The sequence below is a fragment of the Microtus pennsylvanicus genome, chromosome 1 (genome assembly GCF_037038515.1).
Source record: "Microtus pennsylvanicus isolate mMicPen1 chromosome 1, mMicPen1.hap1, whole genome shotgun sequence".
NCBI classification, from domain to species: Eukaryota; Metazoa; Chordata; class Mammalia; order Rodentia; family Cricetidae; genus Microtus; species Microtus pennsylvanicus.
The window spans coordinates 161,736,032-161,748,762 of NC_134579.1; the positions used below are offsets into that span (position 1 = coordinate 161,736,032).

At 40.5% G+C, this 12,731-nt stretch overlaps 1 protein-coding gene across 1 annotated transcript in view; it reads right to left on the reverse strand.

Moving 5' to 3' along the window:
- Positions 1 to 4,060: 4,060 nt before the first annotated feature.
- Positions 4,061 to 12,731, reverse strand: part of Hace1 (HECT domain and ankyrin repeat containing E3 ubiquitin protein ligase 1) — a 106,191-nt gene continuing 97,520 nt past the window's right edge. Inside the window, exons 23-24 of the mRNA XM_075944229.1 lie at positions 7,313 to 7,426; positions 4,061 to 4,893 (exon numbers count right to left, since the gene is read on the reverse strand). Of these exons, the coding sequence (XP_075800344.1) occupies positions 4,791 to 4,893; positions 7,313 to 7,426 (217 nt within the window). The 3' untranslated portion in view covers positions 4,061 to 4,790. The remainder of the gene's footprint in view (positions 4,894 to 7,312; positions 7,427 to 12,731) is intronic.

The following is a 12,731-nucleotide window of genomic DNA, read 5'->3' on the forward strand; positions in this document are numbered from 1 at the left end:
GTCATTAGCTCTTCACTCTTGACTCAGCATGGAAGAGATAAAATGGTCCAAACTGTAAACAAGGAAAAATTAATATAGTGCGTGACTTCTAAAATGGCCAATGCTTGGTCTGTCAAACCTATAATCTTGGGCAGACAATAATTAAGTAAATTTCTACCCTGGTAGGTTGTTTTACCTTTAGTGCACATTTTGTGATTATCTAGCAAATTTCGTGTGCAAGAAGCTTCATGCTGCAACAGCAGCAGAAGAGTTATTTAGAATTATCCTCAGGGGACATTCTTGGAGAACCATGATAGAGTTATTTCACTGTTATAACACAGCTAATTATTACAGATATAATGTCTCTGGGAAATGCTCACTCACCTGGTGTCTAAGTTAGGGTTTCTATTGCTGTGAAGAGACACCATGACCATGGCAACTCTTTTTTTTTTTAATTTATTTATTTTTTCTTGGAAAAAAATTTCTGCCTCCTCCCATCCTCCCATTTCCCTCCCCTTCCTCCCACTCCACTTCCCCTCCCCCTACTCCTTTCCCCCTCTCTCTCCAGACAGAAGAGCAGTCAGGTGGAAAGTCCAAGGTCCTCCCCCCTCCATCTAGGTCTAGGAAGGTGAGCATCCAAACTGGCTAGGCTCCCACAAAGCCAGAACATGAAGTAGGATCAAACCCCAGTGCCATTGTCTTTGGCTTCTCATCGGTCCTCATTGTTCAGAGTCCGGTTTTATCCCATGCTTTTTCAGTTCCAGTCCAGCTGGCCTTGCTGAGCTCCCAATAGATAAGTCCCTCTGTCTCAGTGGGTGGGTGCACCCCTCGCGGTCCCCACTTCCTTGCTCATGTTCTCCCTCCTGCTCCTCATTGGGACCTTGGGAGCTTATTCCGGTGCTCCAATATGGGTCTCTGTCTCTATCTCCATCCACCGCCCGATGAAGGTTCTATGGTGCCCAGGGGGATGTCCCCAGTTAGTGCCTTGGGCAGCCGAGGATAAGGAACGTGAAATGGCCCTATCCTATAACCACACTGATGAATATCTTGCATATCACCATGGCAACTCTTTTAAAGGAAAGTATTCGATTGGGGCTAGCTTACAGTTCAGAGGTTTAGTACATTATTGTCATGGTGTGTGAGAACCCAGATGTGAACCTTTTCCACCTTGACTGAAGGAGGTCAAAGTTAAGCTTATTTTTGTTCTCTTAAAGTTGTTGACAACAGATGTGGCTACAAACAAGAGATTCTGACTTAGAGTGTGGTTAATTAGCATTTTGGGTATAGAGGTAGATCCGCTCCACCAGGACCAAGCATCAGAGAATTCAAGTCTATTCCTTATATCATGTTAATGACTTCTGTTACCTCTCCCACCCCTTTTTGAGTAAGGTATACAAGCATGTAGAAAATAAATGCAGACAGATTCAGGGATTCAGTAATTCACTGAAAGTTCCTCCTGATGCTGTTCTATGTTTCTGTGTCTTATTTGTCTTAAGTCTCTGTTCTTTTTGTTTAATAATTCTAACCCTCACACTCCTACCCTGGAACATAAGAGTTTCATCAAAGCTGGTGTTCGATGACGGTGGAGTGCAGGCAGACATGGTGTTGGAGAAGCTGGGGGTTCTACATCTTGACCCTCAGTCAGCAGAAGCAACTGTGTGTCACATTGGGCATAGCCTGAGCATATATGAGACCTCAAAGCTCAAAGCCTTCCCCAACAGAGGCACACTTATTCTGACAAATCCATATCTTCTAATAGTGCCATTCCTTATGGGCCAAGCATTTAAACATATGAAGTCTATGGGAACCATACCTACTCAAATCATACCTGGATTGCCCAAACCAAAGGCAATGCAGACAAACACAGAGACAGAGACAGACAGACAGACAGACAGACACACACACACACACACACTATCCCTGTAGACAACATGAGTTGACACCTATCTACACTGAACCAAGACTCTGGGTTGAGATGGCTCAGTGGTTAAAAATGCTCACTGTAAAAGCTGACAATCTGAGTTTGAGCCCCCAGATTGCACAAGAGGACAGAACCAATTCCCAAAAGTTGTCTTCTAATCTCTGCATATGCACATGTGTATGTACATGCACATCATTCATATCGACACGACCAATAAAAATTAATTTTTGTTTTTGTGTTTTTCAAGACAGGGTTTCTAGAGGCTTTTTATAGGACTTATTGCAGAAAGTGGACAGCTATCTTCCACTGAGAGACTGATTAATTCCCTGGGTATACTATGGGCCAAGCCAATGTGGGTTCACAGGGCACTGACATGTCCCCTGAGCTTAGCCAGGGACATGACCATGCACTGCTTACACAGTAGAGGGGTCATGTCCATCTCTAAATCACCCCTTCGCTGATAACCCTGGCTGTTAGCAGTGGCTGGCCTTACAAAGTGTTACTGGTCTTTAACCTTGGCAAGTCTGCCGGCTGTTAATTAGACCAGAAGCCAAGTGGCATTTATCATCCACCCTTGTGGGCACTGTTCTTACCACGACTACCAAAAGGGAGCTGCAGTTTTTCTTGGTTACTTTGTATGTAGTGCTGTCTGTAGGGCAGTCTAAGGTGTCTCCTTCCTGAAATGGGTACAGGCTTTTTAGGAGTCATTTCTGTCGGCTGTTGGAAGCGTGAAAGAGGCAGTATCTTCCCTATGTTTCTTAAGAGGGGCTTCATGGGAGATAGCTAGAAGCTGCCAAGGGCTTGGTTTTCCTGACAGCCCAATTCTTTCCTCTCACCTAGTCATCCAGGCTCTCCCCCATGCAGCTGCAAGCATTCTTACGTACTTCCATAGCATTCCCAAACTGACCATTTCATCTCTAATATTCTGTAAGATCTGTTTTTACCATGACACCATTATAGCCTGTATACACTGAATTGATTCAGATACCATTCAACTATCTCTGTTGATGCTGAATGCTTCACTTACTCGTTAGGTAAGCTTTAGTCTTTCAGGATTATTCTCTATATTCGTCCCCTGAACTGTACTCTCTCAACATCTTAGCTGTTTGCATTCACTGACTGCTGAATGACCTCAGTTCACCGACATCAGCAGGAACACTCTTCAACTGATAACTGAGTATGATGTTCCCTTACTCAATTCCTGTGATGCTGACTTGTAAATTCCACACTAAGATCAAATAAATTCATTTACGATGGTGACAGAAAGAAATCAATGCCTCAAATTTTGGTCAATCTCTCAAAATAGAGAGCTAAGAGGCAGAAATGATTAGACTTCATCCAGCTTGTACCCCACATAATCTGCACCCTAATTCCATACAGACAACAGATCCCAGTTTAAGCGCTTACCCCCATAGCAGAGCAGCAGGAGAGCTGTGGTCAACTGTGGGCAGCCAGATGCTTAAACAGCAATTGGGAGCAAAGGAAAGGGTGCTTCTCCATCGTTTCTGGTTCCAACTGCTGAACTATGTGCTGGTACTGAGAACTGCTGGATTCTAGAATCACAAATAAGTCAGTTACAGTCTCAAAAGCTAGGTCTGTTGTAAGGTTGTTTCAACAAGATAGTGGCCTTTTCTGTAATTAGAAAAAATAAAGCATTTGAATCTGAATTTTAGAGCTCCTTTAGGTTTAAGAAATTTCTTTTTAAGTGTATTTTCTTATATTAAAAAATAAAACAGGACCCCAAATGATACATTTTTTGTGTATTTTGGGTTTTAATTTGCTACTTTCAATATGTATCTCTCCCTCAAACATCACTGCCCAAATACACTGGCTGCTCTCACGAGAACTGTGATGCCACCAGGTCTGATATTTGCCCCCAGTGTCAGAGTTCTAGATGTCAGAAACACCTCCGCCAGCATATCTGTATGTGTGTTCCTGGAATCCCCCGGTCAAGTCAGGCTACTCATGCTCCAACTGGACCAGTGTGTCTTGTCCAAAATGTCCATTCAATGCTCTCTATCAGACAGATACCACCTAAGCATAGCATTTTAACCATATAAGCAAATTTAAGAAAATATTGCATAACTAAATTACAATCTGCACATTATATTTCTTCAAATGTCTCATCAAGCTTAGATCAAATAATGAAAAGAAATATGGTAAATATATTTCAATTTTATTTTCGTTATAAATTAAGGCATAAGAAAAACCGAGACCACACACTATATACACATGAAACTGAGCACGGAAAGATGCAATAATTCATATGGTATAAGCTTTAATATATAAATTAGATGTCACTTTATTGATTGTTAGTCAAGCCAGTCTAAATTCAACATCATTTATCAAAATACTAAAAAGCTAATCAACAACAAAAAATAAAACCCATTGCAATATAGGTATAGTGTGGGAAAATACATATTTGTGGCTTTACACAATCTATATTAATCCGTTCTATACAATAGTTTTCCAAAATATAAATGGTTCTTTACATGCACTAGAACATACCCGCTGGATGTCCTCATATAATATACAGAAAATACCCTTTAAACGAGACAGGTTCACAGCAAAAGTGGAATGTAGAGAAAGATTTTTGCCTTAACACAGTTTTGGATAAGATTAAAACAAACTTTAAAAGAAAGGTTTCTACTTACAATGGTCATGTTTAAAAGTAAAGTCTACTATGATTTTATATTTTCTACTTGTAACCCAAACAGAGAAAACAAAGCAGGGAAACGAAAGCTAAAGTAGAAAACCCAATCCTTTATGAATTTTAAACAGGAGCTCCGCCTGTGGCTGCACTGAGGCTGCTTTTCAGCCGACAGTTCCCCAAATGACTCCTGCCACTCTGGCTCGCGCATCAGCAGTCAGGTGAGTTCTCCAGGAGGCATCACACCATTGTATAACCATAGCTGCCACAATGTAGTGCCACCAGCAGTCTGTCCTTGAGTATTTCTTTACTTGGGTATTCAGGTAACTTGAGCATATTGATGCTTTAAAAAAAAAAAGACCATCATTAAACAGAATCTCAGAAATTTCTTGTTTTACCTAGCAGTAAAAACACTGCTCATAATTAACATAAAACCACTCTCTCAAATTTGCATTGAAATTGGAAAGCCCTGAAGTGGTATTTAAAAAGGAAGGGAAAAACTGCTGCAGTGCAGTTCCTCTCAGAATGCAAATGTAGGGCATGAAAATAAACTTCCAGCGTAAAATAAGTAACCGGGTACTATACATGAAAGTGACGATGCAACTGAGCCACCATTTTAACTTCAGTGAAACTCAATTAAGTTTTAGGTGTGTGCCTCCCTCCCAAATGTTCCCTTCTAAAACAGAAGCAAAACTACGTAACCACTGATTCATTTGTAGTTCCAGAATTCTGAGGAGAGATTATGGGTGACCTTTTCTTTCATTACAGAATTACAGCATACCACATATGGCAGGCAGCCAGGGTTCCCGTAGTTTTGCCACCGTTGTTGCCAGCATCAGACCCTCCTCTCATCCCATCTCCTTTCCAGTGGAAGTCACCAAGACCCTAGACCTGCATTCTACCAGGAACCAAAGCCAACACATGTGGCAGAGACCCAGGTAAGTGTAGACCTTGCCCCTGATCAAAGAAGCCTCTTTTCAAAGCAGATAGAGACCAGCACAGAAAGCTACCAGTCAAAATGCAGAGAACTGACTGCGGTACATTTGACCACACAATTCCTGCACCTAAGATTCAGGGAACAGCAAAGAAGAGGGGGTAGAAAGATTGTGAGAGACAGGGGAACCAAGAAATGTGCTTCAAGATTGTGACATAAGCCGGGCGGTGGTGGTGCACGCCTTTAATCCCAGCACTCGGGAGGCAGAGGCAGGCGGATCTCTGTGAGTTCGAGGCCAGCCTGGTCTACAAAGGGAGTTCCAGGACAGGAACCAAAAAAAGCTACAGAGAAACCCTGTCTCGAAAATCAAAAAAAAAAAAAAAAAGATTGTGACATATAGCTGTAAGAATAAAGAAGCCTGTCATGAATCTCAACAACATGGCTGCCGAAACAAGACCTGAACAATTTCAAGAACAGTTAGCTGCTGGGGTTATACGTGGGAAGTGGTCTCCTGTGCCCATGTGCTGTAGAGTACTTCCCACTTTCTCTTCTATCAGGTTCAGTGTGTTTGGACTGATATTGAGGTCTTTAATCCATTTGGACTTGAGTTTTGTGCATGGTGATAGATATGGATATGATTCTAATCTCTTTTGTTTACCTTTTTTCCTGACCATTATCCATAACAACTTGTAACCAATACCCTAAACAAAGTCAAACATCCATAATCCATTTTTTTGGGGAATGTGGGCATAGTTTTCTAGGCTATTTCCTAGTTATTGGGGACGCTGATAATCTTATGGGGACCTAAAGAAAATTTAGGATTATGGTCAAGTCCTGACTGGAATATTCTGTGAGGCTTGATCATCTCAGCAAACAGTCTTGAGGCTGTTCTGGAAGTAGAACTCAAAGGAAACTCCAACAGAGGTCCTCTGGAATGTTGAATCATCTGGGCCACTCACTCCAATCAGAAATTTTTCAAGGGGTCTTCCTTGACCAAACCTGATTATTTCTTAACCCAGAACAAATCCACAGCCTCTCATTTCCTATAGAAACAAAAGAAAAACCTCTTCTCCAAAGTAACATATCTTTTGACTTAAAGTCAAGGTATTTTCAAAATATATGTTGGATTAATCCAGCAGTATTTATAATCAAATAATTTTAGCAGTTGTTGCTCCTTCCTCAGCCACCAAACAATTCAAAGACAACACAATAACATTTAGTATCTAGATTCTCTGTGCATTTTCCATCTTTACATAGCTTTATTTTAAACTCTATTTCTTTTATTTTTATTTTTCATTTTTTTGAGACAGGGTTTCTCTGTGTATCTTTGGCTGTCCTGGAACTCACTCTGAAGACCAGGCTGTACTTGAACTCACAGAGATCCACCTGCCTCTGCCTCCCAAGTGCTGGGATTAAAGGTGTGTGCCACCACAACTCTAGAAACATATATACAATCAATACTGTACAGACCCGGTAGGCTGTAGTTTTCTGTTTATTCATGTACATGTGTATCCGACAAAATTAAAGACACTCCATGAATTTGGGAGGGAAGAGGGAGTATTTGGGAAGAATAGGATGTAGAGGAAGGGGGAAATTATGCATTTTATATTCTAATGAAGTAAAAATATACCTTCTCAAGGAAAATGGTATCATAACAAAGCAATGGAATGTAACTACTGAAGACTTTAGTTAATTCTTTTTCCTCTATTATAGTAAAATCATAAATTTAATATGTGAACCACCAGAAAGGAGATAAAGCAATTACTTTTGATCATTTAAAATTAATAAAAAATATTTTATAATTCATTTAAATGTTAGTTTAACTTACCATGTGCTGGAAGTTGGTAACAGATTTGGAGTATATGGCACAGCAGCAATTGTGAAGTTCTGCAAACCACTTCCACCCATAATATTGGCAAAACCACCATGCGGGACCCTGGAACTAAGAGTTTATAACATCAGCTGTGACCATGAAAGCAAATGTTTCTGACAGACACATGTTAAGGTCGACATTAGGGCAAGAGTATATCGAACTCTAAAACAATGACAGAACAGCATTTTTTAGTCTGAAAACTTACAACTCATTGTCTGTTGCTTCATGGTTAGTTAGTAATCATCCAAGAAGAAAGTTCTCTATGCTTCCATCAGGTAAACTATACTTTTAACTGGCTATATGACATGTTTACGACAATGGGCTGGCTAGTTTTGTGTCAATTTCACACAACAAGAGTCATTTTGGAAGAAAGAATCTCACTTAGGAAAATGCCCCCACCATACTGGCCTATATGTAGGCAAGCCTGTGGTGCAATTTTCTTGTCTGGTAATTAATGTGGGAGGGTGCACCGCACCTTGGCGTTCCAGGTACAGGGTGCTGTAAGAAGGCAAGCTAAGCAAGCAGTTCCAGGGCCTCGACATCAGCTCCTGCCTCTAGGTTCCTGCACTGACTTCTTCACTGACAGACTCTAACATGGAAGTGGAAGCGAAAGAAACCCTTTCCTCTCAAGTTGCTTAAGAACATGGTGATTTATCACAGCAACAGACATCCTAAGACAGAAAGTTTGCTTTGCGTACCTCCCTGTTAAATTAGGACTCTCAAACATGTCCTATTTTACGTTTGTATCAGTGGCATTGGTATCCTTGGGATTAAAACTGCCTGGAAACTCACAGCTGTTAAATGTTTGCTGAATAAAAGGACTGTGGTTGTTTGGATGTGGAATGTCCTCCAGAAACTCATGTGTTGAATACTTGGTCCCCAGCTGGTGTGACTGTTTGAAGTGCAGAGGATCTTTAGGGCAGTGGTTATAAACCTATGGATCACAGGGGTCACCTAAGACCATCCGAAAACATGCCTATTTACATTACAATTCATAACAGGAGCAAAATTACAGTTATAAAGTAGCAATGATATGGTTGGGGTCACCAATAAATGAGGAAGTGTATTAAGGGGTTACAGCAATAGGAAGGTTGAGAAGCACTGCTTTAGGAGGTAGCCTTGCTAGGAAACCAGGTCCTACTTCCTGTTCCTGTAGCAGTAACTTTTCTGCTTCCTGCCATGCATATCTTCCTCACCATGATGGATTGTCTCCCTCCTGGAACAGTGGGATAAGTCCTTTCTCCTTACATGTTGTAATCTAGGGATTTTCTTCTTTGTGACAAACACTGAGGTACAAAGCATTTTTCTATTGACATTCATCTTTCCAGATATGGAGAAGAGCAAGCATACAATGTCTATGGTACACGTGTGTGATCATCCTGGGCATGTGTGTGTCGAGGTGAATTCGGGCATCTCCTCTATTCTTTGCCACCTTATGTTCTGAGACAATGTCTCTCACTGAACCTGAAGTTCATCACTTGCTCTACATGGTTGCCACTGCCCACCGGTACTAGGGTTCTGTGTGTGCTACCAACCCAGCTGTCACACGGGTCCTCAGGATCCATACTCAGGTGCTCACACCTGTACAGCAACTAGTCTACACGAATCAACTTTCCTGTCCTCAAATATTTTTTTAACTACTGTGTAAAAAATTTGGGACCACAAGAAGGCTAAAATTTAATGTGTAATACACCAACTAAAATTTTTAATTCTGGGTATACAGCTATAGAAAGTATAATTACAACTTTTCAAGTTTTATGCATTTCAAAATAAATTATTATTTCAAATACTCTGTATGTGTCATGATTAAACAATTTAATCTGGAGGGGAAATGTATTGCTGTAAGCTGGGGGTGTAGCCAATGGAAAGTGTACTTGCTCAGAAGATACAAGACTGTTAAGCCTTAACACCACAAAAAAAAATAACTGGAAAAAAACTGACTCAATTATAGTAACATGCTATAATACCCCTAGAATAAATCAGAATATTGATGCACATTTAATGTATAAATACTAAATGTGTACTTTTTCGCTTCTAATGGTTATCATACAAAGTAAATGGGCTTCATTATAATATTTTCATACACATCTCATTATATTTTGTTCATATTCACCTTCCCCATAGTTCTTTTACCCTCTGTCCCCCTCCTCCTTGCTGGTCCCCTTCTTTCGCCAATAGTGCTTCCTCCCATTTCCACGTCACATACACACTTCGTTACCTTCTCCTGCTTCCCTTCTCATCTCCTTGCAGACCTTTGCTCCCTCCCACGCTCCTCTTTACTGTCATGGCCAGCATACATACATGCTTATACATAATTTAAATCTAAGTTTTGCATGAGAGAAGCCATGTGATATTTCCTTTCTGACTCTGATTATTCTTTCTTTGTAGCTGAATAAAATGTTATTTTACATACACAATTTTTTTCAAATTATTTTTAATGGACATCTAGGATGAGCCAAACATGACCAAATTTAGAAGGTTTTCTGATACACAATCATAGCATGCAGGTGGCTGTGCATGCTGCCTGAGTCTTTGCTGTTCAGCAGCTTAAGACATAAGGCAAAAGAAACTTAAGTTCAAGATAAGCCTGGGCCACATGTTACCAATGCAATTCAGTACAATCTAAAAAAATGTTTATTGGCAATAGCCAAAACAATCCTGGGAGAAGCATGAAGACGCAGTTTGATTTTAAATTTATCATAGGAGTATAGTCATAAGAGTTATGATACACATATAGACTAATAAAATAACCCAGAAATATGCTCCTCCAATTATCAAGTAGTAATTTATTTATTTATTTATTTATTTATTTATTTATTTATTTATTTATTATGTATACAATATTCTGTCTGTGTGTATGTCTGCAGGCCAGAAGAGGGCACCAGACCTCATTCCAGATGGTTGTGAGCCACCATGTGGTTGCCGGGAATTGAACTCAGGACCTTTGGAAGAGCAGGCAATGCTCTTAACCACTGAGCCATCTCTCCAGCCCCCAAGTAGTAATTTTTTAAAAGAATGCCAAGAACATGCAATAGGCATGCAGGAGACCATTGTTTAAGTCTCAGAACTGTAAATAACCAGGTACAGTGGCTGAAATCCCAGTTCTCAGAATCAGGAAGTCCAAGGTTATTATTACCTACACCGTGAGTTCAAATGCAACCTGGTCTCCTTGAAAACCTATCTCAATATCCCCTCTCACCCCTCAAAAATCTTCAATGGGGAAAAGTCCCAATAAGGTGTGTTGGGACAGCTGGATTATTTGCTGTAATAATTTTAGTTGAAGTCAGACTATTATTTATACCTCATTGAAAGATTAGCTAAAGACAGATTAAAGACTATAAAAAACATGATTAGAAAATACAGAGGAACATCTGCTGGGAGTAGGAACAGGTAAGGACTGATACTCACAATCCCTAAAGAATGCCTAACAACAAAACCCATATAAGATATACACATGGCCAGTTTAGCACGAGAGAAGTTCAGCATCATTAATCTTTAGGGAGATGGAAATCCAAGCTTAGTTCACACTCAATAAGGTGATCATTTACATTTAAAACAAAGTATTAATAAAAATGGGGAGAACTAGCCAGTGACATCAGTTCAGAGCCTGTAAGAAATAATACAATCCTCAAAATTATTCACAGAAGCACAGAGGTAGGGATGGAACTCAGATGGTAGGGTGCTTGTTTAGCATGTGTAAAGCTCTGAGTTAGATCCAGAACTGCAGAAAACTAGGCATGAGGTGCATGCCTGCATTCACAGCACTCAAGAGGTAGAGACAGGAAGATCAGGACTTCATGGTCGCCACCCTTGGATACACTGGATCAACAGTTTTTAATAGGCAAACTTTCAGTTCAGGACCAGAAGAAAAGAACCAGGAGAGGAACAGTAGATATAAGTATAAATAATGTACTTAATGAGAAAAGTACACACCTAAAAGCAGCTGATATAGTCATTTTTTATTGTGTATTTTATAATTCACACACAAACTCTGGAAAATGTGTATAAGGATGTTCTATTTCAAGTCAGCAATAGGGAAAATGGCTTACTAATATTAAAGAATTCCTAAACATTTCCAGTTTTCATTTCTAGCTGGGAAGTAGATCGATTGCTATTAAATGCCATAGTGATGAAATCTCTATGCTTCTTTACTAAACAAAGAAGTACTGAAAGACTCCTGTGCCAAGGCTGGTGTCGCAGGCCTGTAACCACAGTTACTCTAGAGGCTAAGGCTTGAGCTAGAAGGAGCTCAAGAGCAGCCTGGGTAACTTGGCAAGACTCTACTTTAAAAAGTAAAGACTGTCAGCCAGGCAAATGGGACACACCTTTAATCCCAGCACTCAGGAGGCAGAGGCAGATGGATCTCTGTGAGTTCGAGGCCAGTCTGGTCTACATAGTGAGTTCTAGACCAACCAAGACTATATAGAGAGACTCTGTCTCAAAAACAAAACAACAAAAACCAGAGACTCTCTAGTTGGGAACTGACTGGCCACGGTGGCCACGCTGGGCTGGGAATCAATCGGGCAGATGATGTTCACTCTCCTTATTGCCCCCATTTCCAATTCCCCAGTCTTACCCAACCCCACAGCAGTCCACCTGTAGGGGCTGTCCTCTCTGACTCCACTCCCGGGGAACTCAGTCCTGTGGACCCGACTAGCACCTCCTTCTAGCCCATTCTTTCCCACCAGCCCCAATGACTAAAAAAATCATGCTACCAGGAACCTTCAGTGCCAACACCTGGCAGGAACTCAAAAGGACTCCCTACCATCTAACTCACAACCGCCACACTATCCTAAAATGTAAAGAGGGCAACAGAAAACAAGGAGCAAAACACCCACCCCCAAAAAGCCAAGACCAAATATAAACAGCTAGGATTACAATTATCCCAAATCCAGGTGCCTAGACACCAATATAGTAACACAATTAGTATCAGGCAGGGCAGTATGTCTCAACCAGAACCCAGCAACCCTACTACATTTGGACCTGAGGATTGTAAGGAAGCACAAGACAAGGACTTTAAAATAGGTATTATGAATATGCTTGAGGACCTGAAAAGGGAAATAAAATAACCCTTAATAAAGTCTAAGATAACACAAACAGAATGAAATGATGAAAACAGCTCAGGACACGAAGGTAGAAATAAAATCACTAAAGAAAACCCAAACTGAGGGGAAAGTGAAAAGGAAAAAATTAGGAAGCCAAACAAAAATGTCACTTTATCAAGACAAAATGAAAAAATAAGTGCTCTCACCATCCTTACACAAATTGTACCACAGCATTTCAGTATCCGAATAAAAACTCCAAGGTCCTTTACACAACTAAACTATGAAAGACAAATTAAACAAAAAGCAGGCTAAAGATGCAGCTCAGTGCA